The 25,317-nt window shown below is 45.6% G+C and overlaps 1 protein-coding gene and 1 pseudogene across 2 annotated transcripts; both read left to right on the top strand.

Moving 5' to 3' along the window:
- The first annotated feature begins 1,252 nt into the window (after positions 1 to 1,252).
- On the top strand, positions 1,253 to 16,690 carry LOC109700905 (synapse-associated protein 1 pseudogene; annotated as a pseudogene).
- A 2,725-nt stretch (positions 16,691 to 19,415) lies between these two features.
- Pou5f1 (POU class 5 homeobox 1) lies at positions 19,416 to 24,101 on the top strand. 2 transcript variants are annotated; one of them, XM_020186259.2, is made up of 5 exons: positions 19,416 to 19,820; positions 22,525 to 22,645; positions 22,905 to 23,035; positions 23,480 to 23,638; positions 23,835 to 24,101. In XM_020186259.2, the coding sequence occupies exons 1-5, from the start codon at positions 19,416 to 19,418 to the stop codon at positions 24,099 to 24,101; spliced, it is 1,083 nt and encodes a 360-aa protein (XP_020041848.2). The 2 variants fall into 2 exon arrangements, with proteins under 2 accessions (XP_020041848.2, XP_073938714.1); XM_074082613.1 differs by lacking the exon at positions 19,416 to 19,820 and adding an exon at positions 21,558 to 21,583 and having other exon boundaries at positions 22,500 to 22,645.
- The last annotated feature ends 1,216 nt before the right edge of the window (positions 24,102 to 25,317 follow it).

Genomic DNA, 25,317 nt, shown 5'->3' on the forward strand with positions numbered 1-25,317 from the left:
ATCTTAATGGAGGTAAATGAATTGTTCTTATCAGGGTTGGGGTTTTCATTCATTTGTTTTGCTGCTGGGGATTGATTCCAGGACCTTGCACTGGCTTGTACTACACCCCTAGCCTTAAGTTTTTTGTTTTGATTTCTTGGGGAGGTTTTTTGTTTTTTCTCCTTTGGAATTATGTTTGCCTTTATGTTTTGACTATGTTCAAAAGCAGAAGATTTAAAAGGATGAAAAGTCTTTCTCACCCTTTACACACAAAAGATAGCAAACTACATATGCTTTCCTGCACCTTGCTTTTTTTCCCTCAACAGTGTAATATGGAGACCTTCCCAGAAGGAATAACAAGAGCTTCCTAGGTCTTTTTATTTTTTTTTTAAATTTCTGTGGTACTGATGCTTTTTAACTCATTTCCTACTGTAGACATCTGAGTTATTTCTTTATCGTTTCTTTTTTGTGATGCTGGGAACCGAACCCATGGTCTTGCCCATGCTAGGTAAACATTCTACCACTGAGCTACATCCCCAACCCCAGCTTTTTCTTTTACAAACAATGCTGCCACCTATCAGTTTTCATACAGTCATTTTGAAGTTATGCCAGTATATTTTTTGACACATTTTTAGAAATGAAACTGATGTCCAACCTGAAATATATGAAAATACCTGTTGTATAATTTTTAATTTATAAAAACAGATCAATCCATATATGTATGAATTTTTTCTTGTTTTTAAATTTTATTAGCATATAATAGTTGTACAGGGGGAACATTGTGATATTTACATATGTGCTTACAATATATCTGAGTGAGTTTTATTCCCTCCTCTATGATATTTTAAAAATCCTGGTAGTGGAAAAAACTAGTGCAATTAAGATGTCAGAACTGGAGGTGTGGCTCAAGCAGTAGAGCACCTGCTTTGCAAGCCTGAAGTCCTGAGTTCAAACCCCAGTTCTAGCAAAAAAAAAAAAAAAAAAAAGATGTCAGTGAGAGTAGAGCAAGAGCCCAGGTCAATCTGTGGAGCTTCCAACATTTACTATAAAAGCAGCAACAAAGGAGACAGGAGGAGCAGCCAGTGTGGCAGGAAGAGAACTAGACCTGCACAATGCTGCAGGAGCTTTCAAGTCAGGGAGAGAATAGGGCTGGGGTGTGGCTCAGCAGTAGTACAGCACTTTCCTAGCCTGTGTGAGAAACTAAAAAGAAAAAGGCTTGAGGAGTATAAAGTAGTATAACACTTCACAGAACAAGGTAGCACAGTGTAGCGTCATGTGGTAAATGCACTCCCACATGTGTCCTAGGGGAACTCACTTCCAGGCCAAGGGAGATGTCTGTTGCAGCAGGGACTACAGTAGAAACAATCTAAAAGTCAGTGAAGAGGGAAAAAGAAACATTGTATCATATGCATAGACTGGAATGCTATTCAGCAATAAAAACAAGTGAACTCTGGATAAACATGGATTCAGTTTATATACAGTGTTAATGAAAAGCAAGCCTCCCATGTTGAAATTATTCTAAGAAGGAGGAAGGGGGATGAGGGAGAATGATGGAGGGGGTGAATCTAATTGAGATACATTGTAAACACAGATGTAAATGTCACAATGCATCTTCCCTGTACAAATAATATATGCTAATTAAAATGTAAAAAAAAAAAAAAGGCAAACTTCCCAATAATACATTGACCATGGAACAATATATACAAAATCTAGAGACATGTCAAACAAAAGGATTTTTAAAAATACCTATCAGGGCTGGTGGTCATAGCTCAGTGGTAGAGCACTCTGTTAGCATGTGTGAGGCCCTGAGTTCAATACGGCGAAAAAGATAACTTCCCCCCACCCAGCTCGTTCTTGCTTGGCTCAGTACAGTATTAACTAGAAGACTGCTGTCAAACTGCAAAATGAGCTATTTTCGTATATTTCCAGTATTTGCTATATACACTGTATCCTCCAATTATGGAAAAATACTACAGACTGGCAAACGTAAGTGGTGGCTTTGCAAAGCTTTGTGAATCTCTCTCTCTCTCTCTCTCTCTCTCTCTCTCTCTCTCATTTCGGTTTTGGTTTTTGGTTTGGTTTGGTTTGGTCTCTGCTTCTGTAGTGCTGAAATCACAGGTGCATGCACCACCTCACCCAGTTTATAAAGCTTTCTTATAATTCTCTATTCTTTTCTTCTGGTTAGAACTACTTCCTAATAAAATTTGTTTAGTAAATCCATAAGAATTGACCAATTAAATTTTTTTTAAGAGTGTGGGGAAAGCCGCTAAGAGGTTAAAAAAAAAAAAAGAAAAGAGGGAGAGTGGACAATACAGAGCATGTGAGTGGCCTTGAAAAGAGCAAGTTTCCAGGAGGAAAGAGAGCTGGAGCCAGCACCAGGTGAAGATGCAGAGCCTGGGCTTCAGGAAACAAACAGGCCCTAGGTGACAAACTCTGAGGGTGGGGCGAGGCAGCCCACTTTGAGGTGGGCTAGATTCTGAGCATTCTTCTTTGGCTCCAGCACTTAAGAGAAAGAGAATTCCTGTGTATATAGCTCCTTCTACAATCTTCAGAGAAATCTGAAATAGGCTTTACAAACTGAAAAATGAATTCCTCCCACAGTTCTGGGTCCTTCCAAGAAATTGAGTATTTTGACCTGGTTTCTGATACAAAGACAATTGTGTGAAATTCCTAGGGACTAGCTCTCACAATTTGACTCACTATTTTGGATAATGTGTGGGGAAAAAAATCAATAGGTTTTAGGGGTCCCGTTGTAAGAAGGGGTGAATGAGATGTGACACCCATGGAGACTTCCTTCTCTTCGCCTTCCTGGGGCTCACTCCATGGTGACCAAAAAGAAAGAAAAGAGCTGGTAGAACATGAGTGTGCAACAGGACCAGACAGCCCTGCACCCCCAGCAGCGGACTGTGGCCTAGGTTTCCACTAGGGCACCAGCAGCACCCAGACTCCCACACTAGTGTGGGGAGCCCTGCAACTGGAAGGAGAAGTATGAAAAAAACCCATCAGAAAAAAGTAACTCAAGTGGTATGAACACCTGCCTAGCAAGCATGAGACCCTGACTTCAAACCCCAACACTTCCCCCCCCAAAAAAAGAAAAGTTTGTGTGAGCATGTTTGCAATGCATTTTTCTCCGGAAAGGATTTGTGTGCAGAATATATAAACAACTCCTAGGACTCCACAATAAAAAAGACAAATAAGCAACAAAAACAAAAATGAATAACAATCACTCTAGAAAGGAAGATACACGAATGGCCCACATGCCTATGAAAATGTTCCCAATCAATAGTCATCCCCAGCACTGCAAAATAAATCAAAGGGAAGACTGAGAAGGCAGCAAAAATACTTGTGCAGCTGGGTGTAGAGGTGCATACCTGTAATCCTAGCTGTTTGGGAGATGAAGGCAAGAAGATTCCAAGTTTGAGGCCAGTCTGATCAAAGGTAGTGGTGAGACCCTGTCTCAACAACAAAATTGAAAACAACATCAACAAGAAAGGGCTGGGGGTTTTGCTCTAGTGTTGGAGTGCATGCACAAGGCCCTGGGTTCAGTCCCTAGCAACAAGAAAAAAATAATTCTTCCAGGAGGATTTTATTATTTGTTTGTTTTTATTTTGTTTTGGTGATACTGGGATTTGAACTTGGGGCCTTATGTTTAAGGCAGGGACTTTAATCTACCACATGAACCATACTTCCAGTCCTGGGGGCAGGGGGTGGGGATTTCTTATACAGAGTAGATTCATAGCCAGTGATATGAGACTCATCCCAGGTACCCAAACTAGGCCAGAGGAAGAGAGGAAGAAAGAGCTCAAAGCCCCTCACTGCTGGTGCTTCCATGTTTTATTTAAGATACAAAACACACCGGACACCCACAGGAAAATGGTATAAAAGCATAGATATTTGCAAGCTGACCTGACATCTTGTGATCTGTATGATTCAGGCAAGAGATCAATGTGGACTGGAGGAGGGAGAGGCAGAAATCAGTGGGGGAAAGCAGCTCCCCTCTTTGTAGCTTGTATTATTGCCAGAAACTCTGCATTATTATCCCTTTAGTCCTCAAAGTGTTCCTGTGGGGAGGAACACTTTAGAGGTCTGTAACTGAGAGTCAAGAGTTTTAAGTCAGCAGGGGTTGGGGGTGTAACTCATTGGTGGAGAGCTTGCCCAGCATGGCATGTACAAGGCCCTGAGTTCTACCCCCAGCCCCCCTGCTTGGCTCCCTCTTGAGGCCATCTCCCTGGGAGACCTCAGAGTTAAGTTCTGAGCAGGTCCCATCACTTGAGCAGGTCTCTGGGTAGGACTGTTTCAAGGGTTAAGTAATTGGCCTTGCTGTGGCAGCTGTGACAAGCCGTCCAAGGGAGACAGTAATCCTTGGAGGACAGTGGCAGAGTCCACTGGGGAGGAACAGCAGGCAGCTGGAGACCAGTAGCTCCTCTACTAGGCCAAAGGCCTTGGAGACTATCTGTTTAACTTGGCAAGTGCTGCCACAAAAAAAGAAAAGGGAATCAATTCCTGAAATAGCACAGATGATAAAGAAATCTGTAGAAGGAAAAGTAAGTATCAGTGAGAAGACAATTACAGGTTTTCAGAAAGAACAAGACAATTGAGGAGAGAGATGTACAAAGAACTCTGAAGCAGCTGTGCCCCCATGGGTTAGCAGTAATCATGAAATAATTCAACAAAATTGAATTATTTCCAGGACAGGAATTTCTCCAGGACTCCCCCCCCACACACACCCCTGCTGGTATGTGGTTTCCTCTTGACTTTGATCAGATGTACCCTGTAGCTTTGGTCCTGCTGCAAGGGAAGACAGGATTTGCCCTCCTTCCCAAGTGTTTTGGAGGGGCTACTTTTAGGGCACATCTGTAATCAAACAGTGGCCCAGTCACTGCCCAGCCTGCCAGCAGCAGCCTGGGTAGAAAGACAACAGCAGAGAAGACGACTTAACTCTCACAGAGAGTGCAGTCCAAATTGTCACCTGTAGTGATCAAGTCTCCCCTTAAAACTCAAGAAAATGAGGAAATTTCTACTCACCCAGGCATTTGTGCTTGTCAGTGGAGCCTTCTGTGTCTCCAACTCAAATCAGGAGGATGTAAGGAAAAACATGGAGCAATTTGTGTTAACAAAAAGGAAAAGGAGTACAAGCACAGTGGGTGGTTACACCTGTAATCCTGGCACTGGGGAAGATGAGGCAAGAGGATCTCAGATAGAGGTCAGCCTGGAGTGCATAGCAAGACCCTGTTTTGTTTTGTTTTAAAAGAGAAAGAAAGGAAGGAAGGAAGAAAGGAAGGGAGGGAGGGAGGAGGGAGGGAGGGAGGAAGGAAGGAAGGAAAAAGGAAAGAAAGAAAGAAAGGAAAATAAAAAAAATCCTCCCCCCCTCAATTTTTTCCAAGCTGAAACTTACCTCTTGTGCTAAAAAAAAGTTTTTTAAATTAAAAAAAAAATTTTTTAAAAGCACACATAGAGCAATTATTCTAATAATAAGGAAAAGGGATGTTTTATGCAACTTTTTTTTTTTTGACATGGGGTCTCATATAGTCCAGGCTGACCTCTAACTTGAGATTCTCCTACCTTAGTCTCTCCAGGACTAGGATTACAGGTGTGTACCACCACTCTTGGCAACATTTCTGAACATTTAATAAGCATTAAATAAATTAGAAATGTTCTTATAGGTGGTATGGATAGCTTTGTCACAGAAATGCAAGTAAGTTTGGAGTTATGTAGTTATGTTTTCCATGAGGTCAAAAATAATTTATTCTTCAGCCGTGGTTTTCTAAACATTTGTTTTTCTCCTTTAGTTTTTGTTAATACATGAATGTTAAAGTACTTACTTTATGGATTACTTTAAAAATAACCAGATTATATCAAAGAACTTAAAAGGAAGCACATTCAGAACCTTTTTTCTTTCTTTCTTTCTTTTTTGGCACCGGAGTTTGAACTCAGGACCGCATACTTGTTAGGCATGAGCTGTACCATTTGAAACATTCTGTCAGTCCTTTTCTGAGACAGGGTCTCACTTTTGTTTTTTTTGTTTTTTGTTTTTTATGCCTGGGCTGGCCTTGGCCTTGAACCGAGATCTTCCAGGTCTCTGCCTCCTGAATAGCTAGGATTACAGGTGTGAACCACCAGCACTCAGCCAGAACTATTTTCTTTTTAGGTATTTTCTAAAATTCTATCTGAAAGGTAAAAAAAATTTAAGTTGATTTAAATTATATAAACCTCACGGAACTTAACATTAAGAATTGCTGTGCAGTGATCCAGGCACTGATGGCTTACACCTGTAACCCTAGCTACTTAGGAGGCAGGAAATCAGGAGGATCGTGGTTTGAAGCCAGCCTGAGCAAACAGTCTGTGAGACCCTATCTCGAAAAAATCCATTACAATAAAAGGGCTGGTGGAGTGGCTCAAGGTGTAGGTACTGAGTTCAAATCCCATACCATAAAAACAAAACAAAACAACAAATAACTGTCAGTCTGTAGAATTATGTTTTTCTGGGTACAACTACTGGAACTTGTTGATTAATTCTTCTTCTTTATTTTTATTTTATTTTATTTATTTATTTACTTATCTGTAGTACTGGGATTGAACCTTGTCCCTTTCACATGCTAGGCAAGATCTCTATCACTGAACTACATCCTCAGTCCTCTGTTGAATCCTTCTTGTATTCTGCTCTAGCAGCAGGCACACACTCACAGAATATGATTATTTTATTTTTAGTTTTTATTTTTTGGCAGTACTGGGGTTTTGAATTCAGGGCTCTCCTCCTGGGGTCTCTGCCTTTCTACCATTTGCCTTTCCCCACACTAACCCTTCGCTTAATAATTAATAGAATGCCTTCTATGTGCTAAGAACTGTGTTTGTCTGTGGGGATAAGAACATGAGTAAAATGGTCCTGCTCCCAAGGAGGTTACTGCCTAGATGGGAACAACGACACTAGGGCAGGGTGTCATAATCCCCTTCTGGGTTTAAATTCTGTCCATTGTGGGCATTGTTGGGGAGGACAGGGCTAATTCAGGGAGGGAGACCTGCACAGAGCTGGTGCATAGGGGATAGCAGGTCCCAGAACTCTCTTAATTGGAATTCAAGTCTGGACTCTAGTAAACAATGTTCTTTTGACTAAATTTCTTTCAGTCTTCTTGAGGGATCGACAAGGTCATTTCAGAAAAAGGAAAACACCTGGGTGAAGACTAGTCCCCAAGGGTACTGAATAGGCCCAGGACACTGCAGTTCTCTTGGTCACCATTGCCCACCCAGACTTTTAGGTCAAGGTTTCTTCTAAACCTTGGCTACATTCCTGTGATGTCAGCATGACAGCAGGGTGGCAGCCAGCCTCAGAGTTAGGATACTGACAAGTGAAGCTGCACTTGACGAATTACCTCCATGAGGTGGAGATAAGTCTGGCACTTCAGCATCATTCAAAGGCTTAGTTATACATCCAAATGACCTGCAAACCTATAAAAGGTCACGCAACTGTGAAAAGATACAGGGAAAGAGGTGAGAAAGAAAACTATGGAAGCTAAAACCTGCTTCCTCCACCCCCCTCATTGGCATTTGAACTCAGGACCTGGTATTTGCCTCTCGCTTAAGTCACACTCCCTAGAAACTACTTCTATTTGTAATATAATATAATGTAATTTGACAATATAAATGAAAATACCACCACCCTCTGAGCCAGCCAATCCACCATAGGAAATATTTCCAGAAATGTGAAGAATATGTGAGAATGCTTACCATAGGTGGTTTGTCTTGTGTTTTTGTTTTTTTTTTCTTGCAGTGCTGGGGATCCAACCCAGGGTCTTGTGCATGCAAGCTGGAGGAACAGTTCAACACAAAGTTCTAAAGTACACAAACACCAAAATACTTATTCATCTGTAGAGGAGGAGGAATCTTGTTTCTGACCAAATTTAGCAGCCTGGGATTCAAAGAAAAAGGAAAATCCTGCCTCTCAAGCAGCTACTGCCCAATGGGAGCCTTCTAGCCACTGTGGGGTCGGGGAAGGGGTGGATACAAAGGACAGATCCAGGCTGCGAAGCAGAGAAGCTGTACCTAACTGGAGGTTCTATTTTTTCCATCCCTACTGAGCTCCAACCTCCATCTTACCCACCCTTCTAGGGAAACTGAGGCCAGGTGATCCAGGTCACCAACACCACTGGAGGCCAGGGCTGAGTTGGGAGGTTCAATTGTGTAGACCCCCCTGCCCTTCCTGGAATATACCCGCCCCTAAACGCTAGCCTGTATGTGGCACTGTGTGAGTGCTTTCTGCAGCCCAGACAAAGAAGATGGGAGATAAAAGTTGTGAGTCTGAGAGAAGATAAGATAGAGTTTCCTCAGAGACTGGTTGCCTCTCATAAGTAGATTGCCCTGCACTTTTGTTTTTTAGAGATAGCACCCGGCTGGCGATATGTCCCAGGCTCCCCTCAAACTCCTATCCACAAGCCTCAGCCCCCTGAGTTCTGAGATTCAAACTTATACCACTACACCTGTCATTCACCTCCACTTTTGAACCTTAAATTTAACCCTTACCTACAGATAGTTTGGGATGGCAGGAAATGAACAGAGAAAATGTGAATTGTATATGAAGGTGACTTTTATGATAACTGGTTACTGATCAGCTGTTTCCTGCTTTTCATGGGTGATATAAAGATGAATAAGATCTGATCTTAAGGGATGTCCCATCTGGTAAAAGAAAACTATTGCTCAGATCCATAAAATGTTACAGATGTCATCACACCAGAATTTGTAGTCTTGGGGTTCCCAAAGAAGGGAGAGAATTCCATCTCTGGGGATGCAGAAAGACTTGAGAGAGGGGACTGACACTCCATGTTGGAAGATAGGCAAGGTCTTGAGTAGACACACCAAAGGGGGTGTGGGATCTCTAGACAATTGGAGTAGCCAGAGAGTAGGATTCTGAAAGCCACAGGTGGAGCTGTAGAACCGAAATGGGCAGCACAGGGTGGGTGGCACAGGGTGGATGGGCAGCACAGGGTGATGGCACAGGCTGACTCAGTGCAGATTGCTGGAGTGCTCATCCCTGTCATTGCTTCAGACATCTACTAACAAGCTGTTGAATCCACCATATCCCACCCTGGAGGCCTTATTTTTCTGGGCTACACATAAGAAAAGGTGGCTTAGATGTTTGTAATTGCCCTAAATTCACACTACTGGAATTTGGGCAAAGGAGGACTATCAATGTAGTCCTGATAACAAACCCTAGGCAGGTGCCAGTTTCCCACATGAGCCAGGCCATGAAACCGATTATTTTTCAAGGCAGGGGCAAGGAAGAAAATTATTGAACCTGAGTGTGGAACGATCCCTTGAGCAGCTACCTGGAGGAGAAATGGTAGGAGCTATAAAGGAAAGAAGGGAGTGTTGAAGAAACCCAGAGACAGCAGACTTCTGCAGGAAATACTTGTAATGAGCAGAGAGTAGGGCTGGGAAGTGACTCAGAAAACCCTTGGTAGTCTGCTCAGGTACTGGAGCCAGTCAAGGTGGCTGAGGAGAGGAGTCAATTCCCAAGCAGGAGGGTGACAAGAAGAGAAATCCAGGGCCATAGGCTGCCTAGAAACCATATCAGCCAAGGGCTGAAAAGAGCTTGTGGCTGGTGACCTCAAGCAGAGGTGCTGAAATGGGGGCAAAAGCAAGATTTGATTAGAAGACAAATATTTACTAAGTAAAAAATAAATAAAAGAAGTTATATTATATAAAGTGGGTCATTGTATTCATGACAATGACTTGTAAAAACATTGGCCAAGCTGACAACAGTGGTTATTTTGGGAGGAGGCATGGTCTGAGCCTTCTTTTTTTTTTTTTGAGCTGATATTTTTATTTTTATTTTTATTTTATTTATTTATTTATTTTATTTTATTATTCATATGTGCATACAAGGCTTGGGTCATTTCTCCCCCCTGCCCCCACCCCCTCCTTTACCACCCACTCTGCCCCCTCCCTCTCCCCCCACCCCCTCAATTCCCAGCAGAAACTATTTTGCCCTTATTTCTAATTTTGTTGTAGAGAGAGTATAAGCAATAATAGGAAGGAACAAGGGTTTTTGCTGGTTGAGATAAGGATAGCTATACAGGGCATTGACTCACATTAATTTCCTGTGCATGTGTGTTACCTTCTAGGTTAATTCTTTTTGATCTACCCTTTTCTCTAGTTCCTGGTCCCCTTTTCCTATTGCTGAGCCTTCTTTTTAATGTTCTGAGATATTTTGTGTTCCTTTTTGGGTTTTTTGGCAGTACTGGGATTTGAACTCAGGGTTTCATGCTTGTTAGGCAGATGCTCTACCACTTGAGCCACTCCACTACTGTTACTTTTATCAGAAAAGAATCAATCAAATAAAACACTTTGTTAATTAAAAGTGAGGGCTAAGTGCTAAGGAGGTGAAGACAGGAAGGATCATGAGTTTAAGGCCAGCCTGGGTTATGTAATTAGGCCCTGTCTCAAAAACCAAGGACTGGCAATGTAGTTTAGTGGTAGAGAGTACGCACAGAGCACTGGGTTTAATACTCAGCTTGGCAAAGAAACAAAAGTGAGGGCTAAGGAAAAAGAGCAAAAAAATTTATTCTAGCAGTTTGTTTGGGATTGGAAGGAATGAGTCTAAAGAGAGAGATTTCTCAAAATAGCTCATAGCAACTATTTTTGTTTAAAATATGTTTTGGGCTAGGGGCTTAGCTTTAGTAGAGTGCCTGCCTAGCATGCACAAGACCCTGAGTTCAAACCCCAGTGTCACCAAAAAAAAAGAATCCTATCATGCAAATTTCTGGGGGAATATTATCTCAAATGTTAATATAATCCAAAAACACCCTGAGACAAACTCAGAATGTTTAGCCAAAATCTGCACACCCTGTGACCCAGTGAAGCTGACACAAAATCTACAAAGAAATAGGAAGTAAAAAATCAGCAGCACTTGGTGATTGTTTGAAATTGGGGGTGTTGAAGGAGGTAGCATTCTCAGACAAACACCCTGGTAAGAGTACACTTGCTGGTTGTTTGGGAATATCCAGTTCTATAGAAAGCATGAAAAAAAAAGGGATGAATGGAACTCAGAAGTATGGGCTGATGAAGAAGAACGAAATGTTATCATTCGCTGGTAAATGGATGGAATTGGAGAACATCATTCTGAGTGAGGTTAGCCTGGCCCAAAAGACCAAAAATCGTATGTTCTCCCTCATATGTGGACATTAGATCAAGGGCAAACACAACAAGGGGATTGAACTATGAGCACATGATAAAAGCGAGAGCACACAAGGGAGGGGTGAGGATAGGTAAGACACCTAAAAAATTAGCTAGCATTTGTTGCCCTTAATGCAGAGAAACTAAAGCAGATACCTTAAAGCAACTGAGGCCAATAGGAAAAGGGGACCAGGAACTAGAGAAAAGGTGAGATCAAAAAGAATTAACCTAGAAGGTAACACCCACGCACAGGAAATCAATGTGAGTCAATGCCCTGTATAGCTATCCTTATCTCAACCAGCAAAAACCCTTGTTCCTTCCTATTATTGCTTATACTCTCTCTACAGCAAAATTAGAGATAAGGGCAAAATAGTTTCTGCTGGGTATTGAGGGGGGGGAGAGGGAGGGGGCAGAATGGGTGGTAAGGGAGGGGGTGGGGGCAGGAGGGAGAAATGACCCAAGCCTTGTATGCACATATGAATACCTCTTGAGACACACCTTCAAAAAAAAAAAAAAAAAAAAAAAGAAGTATGGGCTGGCAGAGTGGCTCAAATGGTAGAGGGCCTGCCTAGCAAGTACAAGACCCTGAGTTGAAACTCCAATATCCCCACCCACACAAAAAAGTGTTATATTCAGACAACTGAGTGATCATAGATGGAACATATTTGTGAGAACAGGGAAAGAAAAGGACAGAAAGATCAAGCAGGTACTAAATATTCATGATAGCTTATGAGGCACACAAATTCGTGAGGTCTCTACCTGACAGGACAGATATGCATTGTATAACCCAGAATTCAGGTTGTGTGATCCTTACAACTCAACTTGCTCCATATCCTATGTGTGTTAACTCACCCCGGAACTTTCTTTTTCCTCCTCATTGTGTGTTTCATATTTACTTAATAAACCATGGTTTTCTCCTTTGTTTTTGTGGTGCTGGGGATCAAACTTCAGGCCTCATGCATGCTGAGCAACAGAGGAGCTACGTGAGGCGCTATATTCCCAGCAAACAAAACAAAACAAAAACTGTTTTGAGCATCTTAACTTGGTCTGTGAGCCTTTTTTGTGAGCCTTTTTATTTCATACCTTTGGGATAGCCTGATGGTACTGCCAGAAGGCTACGATGGCATCAAAGTAATTTCATGGGGGGAGGTGGCCAAACAATGTATATACATGTGAGTAAATGTAAAAACGATTAAAAAAAAAAAATGTCATTTTGTATCCCACAACCCAGGTCTGGCTTGAGTGAGTAGGCAGATTTGAAGGTGATGCCATTCACCCCTCACCCCATTCCCAGGAATTCAGGATGAGTTGCAGGTTGCTCCATGGTGGAGGCTAGGAAGATACCTCTGTTTTGAATGTGTCCAATTTGAGATGATGTGGTTAGGTGAAGATGGTCAGAAGTGGTTGGATATACTGATATGAAGGGCAGAGATTTAGAGATTTGGGAGTCATTACTATCTATTTGTTTGGATTTTTTTCTTCTTTATTGTTTTGAGACAGGGTCTTGCTGTGTAGCCCAGACAGGCCTCAAACTCATGACCCTCCTGCCTCAGGCTTCTGAGTGCTGGGATGTGCCACTGTGACTGAGTCATTACTAGAACAGTGAGTCTGCATGAGATTCTGCAAGGAAACAAGAATATCCCTTCCCCTTGTTCACTCCCTGTTCCCCTTACCCACTCCTTTGGTGGCCTAAGAAACAGTGTACATGAGAAACAGTTTCTCATAGGAACCCATACAATTGTCTCCCAGGCAAGACTCTTGTTAGAGTTGAAACTCTGGGCTTCAACTTCCTTGCTCTTTCCCAAGTCAGCCCCAGGCAAGCCCCTTGTGAAGTCTCAGGCCACTTGGATGGAGAACTTTTCTTATGCTGCAAAGAGGGCAGGTGGAGGATTTCTATCTGTCCTGGTCCCAGGCCAGGAATCAAAGCTTGGGAGAAGCTAGTTTTCAGACTGAAGGCCAGAACCCAGCACTTTGTCTTCATCCTAAGGAGTGTCATGGCACAGAACAACCAAAGCCAAGGTGAATGGGGCTGGGAGCTCAGGAAGAGCCAGGAAGAGAGGGGGAATCAACAGGTGCAGAGATGTAGAGCTGCACTCATTATTATCCAAGTAAGATCTATGACACTCTGTGCCCGCACTTTGGATTCCACAGCCTTCACTGCCTGGTGAATTTCATCCCTGACTCAACCCTCTTACATTCCCAGTGGTGCCAGAGGGCCTGAATATTGATACTGGAAAGGGTAGGAACATAAGTGGAAGGACCCAACCACACATTTTCCTCTGCTCAAGGAATTGGTTTCTAAACTATTAGCCACTGTCTCTAAGCTCCCAAACTTTCCCTTCAGGCAAAAAAAAAATCTTATTCAACTTTTTCAAATTCAGAAACAGGAAAATAATTGCCCTTTTCAGACATATTCACCTCCCCAGTAGTTCCAGGAAGTTTGGAGAACTGGTCAGTGTTGAGAGCAAAGCATATTTCTAGCTTATATCATTCTTTTCATCTAGCAAATAGTTGGGGACATTGTAAATTCTGTTACCAGTAATACACGTTTAAATAACAGCTATTAGTTCTTAAATTCTTATTTTAAGGGTTTGCTGTTGTTGTTGTCATTGTTGTTTTTTGTCTTTGCAGTGCTGAGGACTGAACCCAAGGCCTCGTGCATACTAGGCATGCACTCTATCACTGAGCTATATCCCTAGTCCCTTATTGGCAGGTTTTACATTAACAATTCTATGCATTATCCCATTTAATCTCTGTGTGTATATGTTTTGTGTGTGTGTGTGTGTGTGTGTGTGTGTGTGTGGTACTGAGGATGGAACCCTGGAACCCAAGGCATTGTTCATGCTAAGCATGTGCTCTACCATGGAACTGCATTCCCAGCCCAACTGGTTTCATCTTACTTGCGAGGTAAGGACTAGGATCTCCAATTCCCAGAGGGGAAAGTGAGGCTTAGAGGGGCTCAGCTCCATTTGCCATGGGCTTATAGCCAGTAGGAGGCACTTAGAACTGGGATTTGCACTGGATGCTGTGCTAGGCACAGGGAGGCCCTGTGTGGTAGGGTGTGTAACTAACAGGACAATGTGGTCAGGTGCTGTAGCATAGCACCGGAAACTCCATTTCAGCCCTTGGACATGGTTGTGTATTCCTGTAATCCTAGCACTTGGGAGGCAAAGGCAGGAAGATCACAAGTTTGAGGCCACCCTATCAACTTAGGGAGACATTATCTGAAAATTTAAAAAAGAAAAAGAAGGAAAGAAAATAAATAAACTTTATTTAATTACCTGAGTCCTATGTGAACCCACTCCAGTCACTGACCTGCATAGCCATTCTGCTTTCCTTCTATCACAGGTACTTGACCAGCTCTTTCTCCACTTGATATGCAAGGCTGAACACTCAAGGCCACTCCGGGCAGGACATCACTACAATGACCACGGGATGCAGTAGGAATGGGTGGCAGCCCTGCTACGAGTTTCTCCTGGTGGAAGAGGCTTTGCAGTCTCCTCTCTGCCACTGCTCCTCCCTGTGCCACATGAGATTTTTATAAAGCTCCAAGAAGGAACCTTCTACCCTCCAATTGTCCAGCTAACCAACTGAGAGATGGGTTGCTCTGACCCCAAAGTCTCTGGTCACCACCTCTACCAGTTCCCCAAACAGTTAGTACTGCTCAAAGCCACTTGTCCACTGAAATCCCATCATTTTTTGTGCTGCTGGGAATTGAACCTAGGGCCTTGGGCATGCTAGTCAACTCTATGCCATGGAGCCACACTCCCAATCTCTAAGCCTTGGATGGCTTCTGCAGTGGTCACTGTGTGAGCTGCAGACCCCTTTCTTAGAATGAACAGCAGGACAGCAAAGCTGCTCACAGCATTAGAGCTAGACACCACCTTCCTGTCTCCCTGTCTCTTTTCTCTCTGTATTCCTCTCCCTTTCTCTCTCTCTCTATCTTTCCCTTCTTCCCACCCCTTTCTTATCCATTAGAAGTTTTACTTCCTAGAGTGTGCATGTGTGTGTTTCTTGTTTTTGAGACAGGATCTCACTATGTAGCCCAGGTTGGCCTTGAATCCATGATCCTCCTGCCTCAGCTTCCCTAGTGTGAGTGCTGGGATTACAAGTATGCACCACCATGTCTGACCTGGAATGTGTTTCTTATAGTTACCCAAACATTGAAAACTAAATCCAAACTGGGCTTCCTAATGCCTCATGTATATCATGATCTAACTTGAGGGGAAGCCCTGCCAGATTTCCCAGGAAGGCTGCTTGGAGGTGAGTGGTGGGGCACAGGGAGACCTGTGGCAACATCTCACTGGATTCCCCATTTCTACCCTTCCCACCCCAATTTCTCTTCACACGGGAAGAGAGATAAACCTATACTTCCATGTGAAGTAAATGAGGAGGGTAGATAAGAGGGTGTTGGAAGTGGGGCAGCAATTTTCTGACCAAGTTGGAAGAAGATTTAAAGCTCATTTATTTCAATTCCTTTTTGCAGTCAATTAATTAATGTATTTATTTAGTGCTGAGGATTGAACCAGGACCTCAAGCATGTTCCGCAAGCATTCTGACACTGAGTTACATCCCCAGAGTCTCTTTTTTTTAATGTCACTATTTTAATCCTGTGAATGTTTTTTTGTTTTTGTTTTTGTTTTTTTTCCTTGCAGTACTGGGGATTGAACTCAGGGCTTCATGCTTGCTAGACAAGCTCTCTATGACTTGAGTCACTCCAGCAGCCCTGGTTTTTTGATGCTGGGTATTTTCAAGATAGGGTCTCAAAAACTATTTGATTGGACTGGCTTTAAACCGGGATCCTCCTGATCTCTACCTCCAGAGTAGCTAGGATTACAGGGGTGCTGGGCTTCCCAAGTCCTTTGATTAGGCAAGGAAACTGAGGCACAGAGGGGGAGGTGCAGTAGCTGGGGAGTCAGAGCCACAGTTTAGGACACTGGTCCATGGCCTCTAGGTTTACTCCTAACTGCTCCTTCCAGCTTCCTTCCCTCTCACTCTCCTCTATGCCTCCCTGTAGACTGGGAGACCAGAGAGCCAACTCCTCTCTTCCAGTTGAGAGTGTCTGTCTAATCTGGGGAAAAAAAAGACCTCAGTTTGCAGGTCCCACAGGGAGGCTGGAGGGCCAGTTGCTGAGAAGCTGGGGAAGACAGGTGGTCTACAGTGGAATCTGTATACATTGGGATTCAGAGAAGTCAGCACCAAGGTGGGCCAGGCCTGAATACTTCTCTCCTCAGCCCTGCATTCCTTCCCTCTCTTGCCTTCAGATTGACAGAAACCAGAAGTTAAAATAAAAGGTTTCCTAGCTCTCTCCAGTTGGTCCCCATCTGAGTTCTTTCAGCTGGTTTTCTAGTCAAACTGCACTCACCCCCAGGAAGGTGATGGCTGAGCTCATAGTAGCAAAGCTGCCTATGTCATATTTTGGCACCATGCTGGTGGGCCACATCTGGTGTGGGAGGGTGGCTCTCAACTGCCCTCCCTCGGTCTCCAGGCAGAGCTCTGGGACAAGCCTTGTACTACAGCAAAGATGAATGTGGAGAGTTTGTGAGCCTAGTCTCAAATTAGTTTTGGTGTCTTGAGGTTTTTTTGTGTGACACGTTAAGACCCAGGAGAGCCAAGAAGCAAGGTTGGATGGCTCAGCCCCTCTTCCAGCTTCTTCCAGGCCCAACAGGGCCTGACAGCACCAGGCCAGGCCTGGGGAAAGGTAGCCTAGGCAGAAGGGAGGCTGCCTACCCTTCAAGCCTAATAGGGTGCGGAAGGAGGAGGAGAGAAAGTCTTAGCCTCCTGGCAGCCCAGAGCACCCAAGGAGAAGGCCAGCTCGGACTCCAGACAAATTTAACTTGGTATCAAGGTTCCAGGTCAGACTCCAGGCATGCATAGGACTTACTTGGCTCAGATGTCTGGTCATAAGGTAGTTAAGGACCCAGGCACCCAGGTCCCTCCCCAGAATGGGGTCTTATCCATGCCAAAAACTTACCACTTAGAGTAAGTAGAAATTGTAATCCAAAAAACAAGGGTAGTGTTAAGTGGGGGAGTGGGCCACTGGGAAAACGGGGTTAGAGGGGACACTCTGGACTGGCTTGAGGTGGGGGTTCCTAGGAGCTACAGGGTGGCCAGTTGAGGGGCCCCAGTGCAAGAGATTTCAGCCCTCACCTGCCCCTCCCCCTCAGGGAGGCTGTCCTCTTGGCAGACAGCAGATAAATGCATGACAAAGGTGCCGGGATGGCTCTGTCCTGGGGGTTGAGGAGATGGCTGGGGAGGGGCCTCTCCTGTTCCGAAACTGTCTCTCCACCCCCACAGGGCTCTTTTACCTGTCTTTGGGGCAGTTAATGGTTGTGAGGTGAACACAGCACTTAGCCCCACTGCCAGTAGTTCTTTAAATTGACCAATGCAAGGTATTGAAATTCATTTGTAGGGCCAATTGCCCAAAAAAGTATATACAGGTGGAAGATGGGTAGGAGCGGAGGCTCAGGTGGAGAAAGTACAAAACAAGTTAAAAAGATTCACGGGTTGCACTGTGATGAAGACAATTGGCCATCGTCACCCAGGTCCTTAGAGAAGCAGACAGAGCCATCAACCCCAGTAGACAACCTCAGGCAGGACTGGGTCTTGAGTAACCAGAGGTCAGCGTCCCAGGCTCAGAATTCTGGTCTTCCACACTATGGTCAAGAGCCCGTGTGGAGCCCAGGGGCCTTCATTTAGGGCAAGTTTTGGGAGTAGGCAGACAAACATCTCGCGCAGATAGGTACTCAGGGCTATTCTTTTGCAAGCAGAACCAAACAGTAGGCCAGCTACGTCAGCCTTCAGGACTCACAGACCAGGCCCCAAAAGACAGACCCTCAGGGAAAGCTTAGGGTAGGCTTCCAGCACCCCTCCTCCAAATCACCACCATCTCAGTATCTTTCTGCCAGCCAGCCCCCCTAAACAAAGCATATCCCCGGACCTGGGGGGCTGGGGGAGGGGTGGGTGATGAGGCTGGATGCCAGAGTCCCCAGTGGAAGGGGGAGCAGGCTCCTTAAATCCTGGCAGGAGCCTGTCTGAGGCTCAGTCTTTGAGGGGATTGGAGAGGATGGTTTGTTGGAGGCTCTGAGGGGAATCTGTGTGAGGGGATTGGGGCTAGGGGGGCTGGGGAGCAGGAAGTTGTCCCCAGGGGAGCCATCCAGGTCCATTCAAGAGTTGAGCACTTGTTTAGGGTTAGAGCTGCCCCCTCTGGGGACCAGGATTGTCCAGCCAAGGCCATTGTCCTGCCCCCTTCCCCCAGTCCCTCCCAGGCCTCTTTGAACCTGAAGGCAGATATTTTTTTCTCCACATGCCTCCCACCCCTTGGTTCTCTCCACCCAGGAACTAAGACTGGAGGCTTAGGAAGGAGAGGTGGGGGAGGGAGAACTGAGCTTGCTGTGATATTAGCTGCCGATGCCCAGACTGTGAGGGGACAGAGGGATGGGGTGGGGGTGGGGAGACCCATGATGAGGTTGTCAGTTCCTTCGGTCTGGATGTTGGTCGGAAAACTCAGGTTCAGTCAATCCAGAGTCTGGATCTATAATGGGAAGTATATGTGTAAGGATCAATCCCTGAGTCTATTAGGTGAGGAGACGGGAGCCTGAGGACTGGGGGAATGGAGTGGAGGCCTGTCCAGCAGTTTGCCTCTAGAGATAGGGTGGAACTTGGCAAGCTTGGCAGATGGGTGTCCGGCATCAAGGCTTTAGAGTAACTGGATTTGGCCAGTATCTGCATAGGAATGCTACGTTTCTGGATGGGGTGGGGGAGCCAAAGCAGGACAGCTGGTCAAGGAGCTTGTGGTTGTTACTGTATTGAGGGGTGGCCCCAGAAATACTTGACACATACATGCTTAATAAGTAGTTAAGAAGTTGAGCAGGGTGGTTGGCTGGCTCCAATGAGGGGACAGTGCTAGGGGTCTTTGGAGAGGTGGCTCAGCACCTGAAGAATGTGGAGGTGTTGCCGAAGGGATCCCAGATAGCTCTGGGTATAAGAGAGGGCCCTGTAGCCCACTGGAAGTTGAAAGTGGAGGCACCCAGAAGGGGTGCCTAGTCAGGTGTCCCCAGCTTTGCCCTTCCAGATGCCACTGCCTCTTATCAGGCAAACAGGCTTAGCCTCAGTTTCTCCCACCCCCACCGTCCTCTCCTCCACCCATCCAGGAGGCGGGGCCAGAGGTCAAGGCTAGTGGGTGGGTTTGGGAAGGGAGAGAGGTGTTGAGCAGTCCCTTGGTGATCCCTTATTTCCTCAGGCCCCCGGCTTGGGGTGCCCTTCTCCCCATGGCTGGACACCTGGCTTCTGATTTTGCCTTCTCGCCCCCACCGGGAGGTGGGGGCGATGGGACAGGAGGGCTGGAACCAGGCTGGGTGGACCCTCGCACCTGGCTGAGCCTTCAAGGTCCTCCTGGTGGGCCAGGAATCGGGCCGGGGGTTGGACCAGGCTCAGAGGTATGGGGGATTTCTCCATGTCCCCCACCGTATGAGTTCTGTGGAGGGGTGGCATACTGTGGACCTCAGGTTGGAGTGGGCCTAGTGCCCCAAGTCGGCCTGGAGACCTTGCAGCCTGAGGGCGAATCAGGAGCTGGGGTAGAGAGCCACTCGGAGGGGGCCTCCCCTGGGACCTGCACTGCCCAGTCTGGTGCTGTGAAGCAGGAGAAGGAGAAGTTGGACCAAAACCCTGAGGAGGTGAGTGAGATGCAACAGGGACAGGGTACAGGAGGTGGTTAGGCTGGCATAGGTGGTAATGAGGGGGAGGTGGTCATCTGCAGCTGCCCAGGTCTAGACAGCCCGAGGGGACAAGGCAACTCAGCCACCCTAGGCAGTGGGAGATGTGACTGCAGGGGTTTTGGGAGGCTGGGGCAAGATGAAAACTAGGAGTTGGAATTCCAAAGCAGAGAGTCGGAAGCTGGCCTGAATTGTCCCTTGCTCTGGCCCTGCCCGGCCTGTCTGTTGCTCCAGCTGGTTCTTGTCAAGTAGGTCTCGTACACTTCCTAGGCCTGCTGGGGATGACTTGCTAAGTATCAGTCCGGCATCAGGTACAGTGTAGGGTGGGTTTGATCCCTTTCTAGAAAATTTGATCCTTATCAGACCTAGGATCTTGGCCTTTACGGGTTAAGCACAGCCAGAGGGTAAAAACAGTGCTTATCCGGGGTTATTGTTCCTGAAAGGCTAGGGTGTGACTGGTTTCTGATAGGAGGTCCTGTTTGGGCTGTGTGTTGGGTGCAGTTGGGTTCATCTCCAGTCAAGTTTAAAGCCTGTCCCTCGACCTCTACCTCAGGCCCATGAGTCACAATTACATTAAATGCATACCCTGGTGCCCTTTGTTGGGAGTTGGAGGTACTGATTTGATAGATTTTGGTCTCGGTTCCTTAAGTTGTAAATAAGAAAAAGAGAGTGGGAGAAGTTATCTCCAGGCTGTTTGGGAAGTGTGCAGGATTCTCTGAGCAACCGAAGGCCTTCAGCCCTGCTGGGGACTATTAAGGAGATGTGTGTACTCTAGTCCTTGGAAGCAACAAGTGCAAGCAATTAGAGCTCAAGTACAAAGCCCTCAGCCCTCACTGAAGGTGTGAGTGGATGCCGAGGTGAGTGAGTAACCCCAGCCTCTTTGCAGGAGGTGACTGCTGAATAATAATGGCTGCCAATTGGGGTCCACTTCCTAAGTGTCTGTCTGTGTGCTCGGCTTATACATCATTATCTCATTAGTGACACAAAATCTCCTAGGGAGTCACTATTAGCTTATTTCATGAGTCTTAACTACAAGGATCTGAACTGTGGTTTACCTTATTCCAAATCACCAAAATAGGATTTGGGAAAGCTGAGAGGACAGCTGAGGGTATTTATGTTTGAGTCATTGGTAAGCAGACATTTGAGAATATAAATTTGCCTGAGTCTGATGGCATCTGTCACTATCGAAATACTTTCATTAAGGATTCCAGGACTGCATGGAAAGGCCATGTTCTCTCTGCTGCTCATCTGTCTTCTGGGCTGGCCTGCCCTCACTGGAGTTCCCTGGGGCCTCGCCCTTTAACTTCTACTTTATCTACCCTTCTTCCTCTCATCCACCTTCAAGGCTCACATGCCATTTAGACATCAGATGATTACAGAATTTTCTGTCTTCTGCTGGGATGACCTAAACTGCCCCACCACATCACATTGCACAATCAGAACCAGCCACTTTTATTCCTTTCGCATCTTACCTCCATGGGAAGCAGTGCTATCTTTACCTTCTAAAGTCACTGTGCATCAATCATGTCCTACTCTCCCTCACTCCCCTCCCGCAGCCACTAACATCTGTGCTGGGATTAAGGTAGTAGTCTTCCTAAATTATATTCTTGCCTTCTCATAGTCGGTTGCCAATGTTTTAAGATATGAGTAAGATGTCACTAGTGAACCATGAACGGAAGTCACTGTCCCCAGCATCCGAGGACCTACCCAGCCCCTCTGACCTTATTAAATATCACTTTTCAGTTCTAATTTAAAAGCGTTAACCTCCATGATCTCCTACCCTGCTCTACTATACTCTTGTGCTCAGCTTGACTTTTTTCCAATAGCACTTCTCTCCTGCGGGATAGTAGGTTAGCAGTTACTTATCTCCCCACATTGGAAGGTAAGCTCCATGAGGTCAGGACTTTGTCTATTTTGTGTGGCTTCTGGTTATAGAAGGTGTTTAATAAGAGCTGAGCATGATGTGTACATCTGTAATTCCAGCACTGAGGAAGCTGAGGCAGGAGTATCCAGAGTTGGAGGCCAGCCTGGACTACATATGTGAGACCCTGTCTCAAAAATAAAAATAAAATGGGAGTTTAATACATCCGTTAAGTTAATCAATGAAAATGCCTCAATATTGCAAAAAGACATAATAAAAATAAAGGATAATTAGATTTTTAAAAAATAGTGAATACCATGTGTATAGAAAACACTTCATATCTCCTATAACACCAGTTATTCTAATTTTTACAGAATGCTTATTTGTGTGTATGCATGCCAGTTTGGGACCCTCAAGCTGGGAAGAGTATCTTGAATTTAAAATCAAAAGACACAATGCACTTTAGTTTTGTAGTTTCAAAACTTCAAACTAGGTGTAATTAACTTGTGAGTCAAAGAGCCTGTTATGAATATTGAGTTGGCAGCAGGATTCACTGCATAAGCTCATGGAGGCCAGCTGGTGCTCTTTCTAGTGGATGTGCCCAATTCTTGGGGACACAGTTTCTTGTCACAGGAGGGGTTGTGAATGTGTGACATTTGTAAATGTTTCAAACAGGCTGCCTGGGGGGCTGAGATACCCCCACAGACTATCCTTGGGACCACAGTCAGATTCTTGAACCCTGAATAGGAAGCTGATGATTGGTGTGTCTGTGTTCTTACAAGTTCTCTGCCTTTTTTAATGCAGTCCCAGGACATGAAATCTCTGCAGAAAGAACTCGAACAATTTGCCAAGCTGCTGAAGCAGAAGAGGATTACCCTGGGATATACTCAGGCCGATGTGGGGCTCACTCTGGGGGTTCTTTTTGGTGGGTCTTCCTCAGTATGTTCTGACCCCACAGTGACCATATCTCCCCTGGAAGGAACATTCCTGAACTCACGAACTTTCCTCCCCATCAAGGGAGTGAGGGGAGGGGCTTCAGGGATTCATGGGGAAAGGGAGATGACACTTGGGATTTGAGTGGCCTCTGTGGGAGTTGTGAGGCTAGAAAAGGCAGCAAGGCTGGGGCTTGAGGTAATAGGGGCCTGGGTCCTGCCTCATGTTGCCTCTTTTCAACTGGCCTCCAGGAAAGGTGTTCAGCCAAACAACCATCTGCCGTTTTGAGGCTCTGCAGCTCAGTTTCAAGAACATGTGTAAGCTGCGTCCCCTGTTGCAGAAATGGGTGGAGGAAGCTGATAACAATGAGAACCTTCAGGAGGTAAGGGTGCAAGGGGTGCATGGGACCTGACCTGCCTCATCACAGCCATTTCCATTGCCTCCTTCCCTGACTTGAAACTCTCCCTCTCCACCTGGGGGCAGCAGTTGTCTGTGTTTCAGGGGTAGGGTTTGGGGTTGGGGATTGGTACCCAGGGCCTTGCACTTGCTAAGCAAGCACATGCTTTCCCACTAGGCCACCCCGTCCAGGGCAGCAATTCTCAGTGGGATGGAGGAAGGGTAAAGTGATCCCTTGATTCTGCCTGGAGAAGCCTCAGGTCAAAACCTCTGCTTCCAGGATCCTCCTTTCTCAATTCTCCTAGTTCTCAGGACACATCCAGTTAGTGCTCCCTTAGCAATTTGCTCTCAAGCCACTGGTCCCTCAATGTGGTGCTGTCAGCCAGCAAGTCCAATGCCTACCCTTGTCAATTCCTCCCCACCTGCTCAGATATGCAAAGCGGAGACCCTTGTGCAGGCCCGAAAGAGAAAGCGAACAAGCATTGAGAACCGCGTGAGAGGCAACTTGGAGAGCATGTTTCTGCAGTGCCCAAAACCCACACTGCAGCAGATCAGCCTCATTGCCCAGCAGCTTGGGCTGGAGAAGGATGTAAGTGCCCCGGCCCCCATCCCCATGTTGTTCCATAATCCCCCTCCCAGTTGCCACTTCCCTTTCCCCAGCTCTGGCTCCTGTCCTCTCACCACTCCAGGGCTGTTGGTTTGGGGTGAAATACTCAAGCAGAGCCAGACTCACTTCCCTGAGCTTATGGTCCAATGTCACTTTCCTCTGTGTTGTCCACTCCCAGGTGGTCCGAGTGTGGTTCTGTAATCGGCGCCAGAAGGGCAAACGATCAAGCAGTGACTATTCCCAACGAGAGGATTTTGAGGCTGCAGGGTCTCCCTTCTCAGGGGCACCTGTGTCCTTCCCTCTGGCTCCAGGGCCCCATTTTGGTACCCCAGGCTATGGGAGCCCTCACTTCACCACCCTCTATTCCTCAGTCCCTTTCCCTGAGGGGGAAGCCTATCCCCCTGTGTCTGTCACCACTCTGGGCTCTCCCATGCATTCAAACTGAAATGCCTGCCCTTCCCAGGGATAGGAGGCAGAGGAAAGGAGAGAAGCTAGGGAAAGAGAACCTGGAGTCTGTACCAGGGCTTTGGGGATTAAGTTCTTGACTCACTAAGGAAGGAATTGGAAGCAGGGAACTTGGGGAGTGGTTGGAAGGAAGGTGAAGTTCAATGATGCTCTTGATTTTAATCCCCACATTACTCATCACTTTGTTCTTAAATAAAGAAGCCTGGGACACAACAGATAACACAATTTTGTCTTTGGTTTGTCCTCCTTTAGTTATTGATGAGGAAGTGAGAATGGAGAAACCCAAAAATCAATACTGTCTATTCTCATACCCAAGTTATTTCAGGGAAACTGAGGTGCCATTTAAACTTCTTGAGGTCACAAAATACTTGGGAGAGAGTTCAGATTGGACCCCATTTGTTTGCAGAGGTCCCTGACAGGCCTAAGCTAGTTATTGGGGTCCTGGAGGATTTAGCTTGAATGCCATACCTCTGCCCATAGATGCAGTCCCTGAGGAGCCTATTCCTCATCAGCTTTCTGTTTTTTCCACACTACTCTGGAAGTCCTCAGTGACTTTATTTTTATTTATTTATTTATTGCCATTACTGGGTTTGAACTCAGGGCTTCACGCTTGTAAGGATGGTTCTCTACAGCTTGAGCCACACCTCCAGTCCCCTCAGTGGCTTTGTTAAGAAATCAAGGCTTCAGCTGGGCGCTGGTCAGGAAGATCACAGTTTGCAGCCAGTCTGTGCAAAGAGTTCAAGAGAACCTATCTCAAAAAAAATACCATCACAAAAAAGGGCTGGTGGAGTGGCTCAAGGTGTAGGCCTGAGTTTACACCCCAGTCCACAAAAAAAAAAAAAAAGAAGAAAGAAATCAAGGCTTCAAATAATTGTTTCTGCTGCATGTCACCCCAACCAGAAACTCTACATCCTGTTTTTTTGGTGGGACTGGGGTTTCAACTCAGGGCTTTACTTTTGCAAAGCATGCGCTCTACCTTTTGAGCCACACCTCTAGTCCATTTTGCTATGGTTATTTTGGAGAAAGGGTCTTTGAACTATTTATTTGCCTGGGCTTGGACTCAAACTGTGATCCTCCCAATCTCAGTGAGAGCCACCACTGCTGAGCACCTTCTGTTTTCTTATCCATTTGATTTCCACTTAGATTTTTGTACATCTTGTACTAAAGTGATTCACCAAATACCCTAATCTTATTCT

The sequence above is a fragment of the Castor canadensis genome, chromosome 8, assembly GCF_047511655.1.
Source record: "Castor canadensis chromosome 8, mCasCan1.hap1v2, whole genome shotgun sequence".
Classification (NCBI taxonomy): Eukaryota; Metazoa; Chordata; class Mammalia; order Rodentia; family Castoridae; genus Castor; species Castor canadensis.

Excerpts from the sequence above, each read along its gene's own strand:
- Pou5f1 (XM_020186259.2), top strand. The coding sequence starts at position 19,416 with ATGGCTGGACACCTGGCTTCTGATTTTGCCTTCTCGCCCCCACCGGGA. Across the intron at positions 19,821-22,524 it reads TGGACCAAAACCCTGAGGAG|TCCCAGGACATGAAATCTCT; the intron begins GTGAGTGAGATG and ends TTTTTAATGCAG. Across the intron at positions 22,646-22,904 it reads CACTCTGGGGGTTCTTTTTG|GAAAGGTGTTCAGCCAAACA; the intron begins GTGGGTCTTCCT and ends ACTGGCCTCCAG.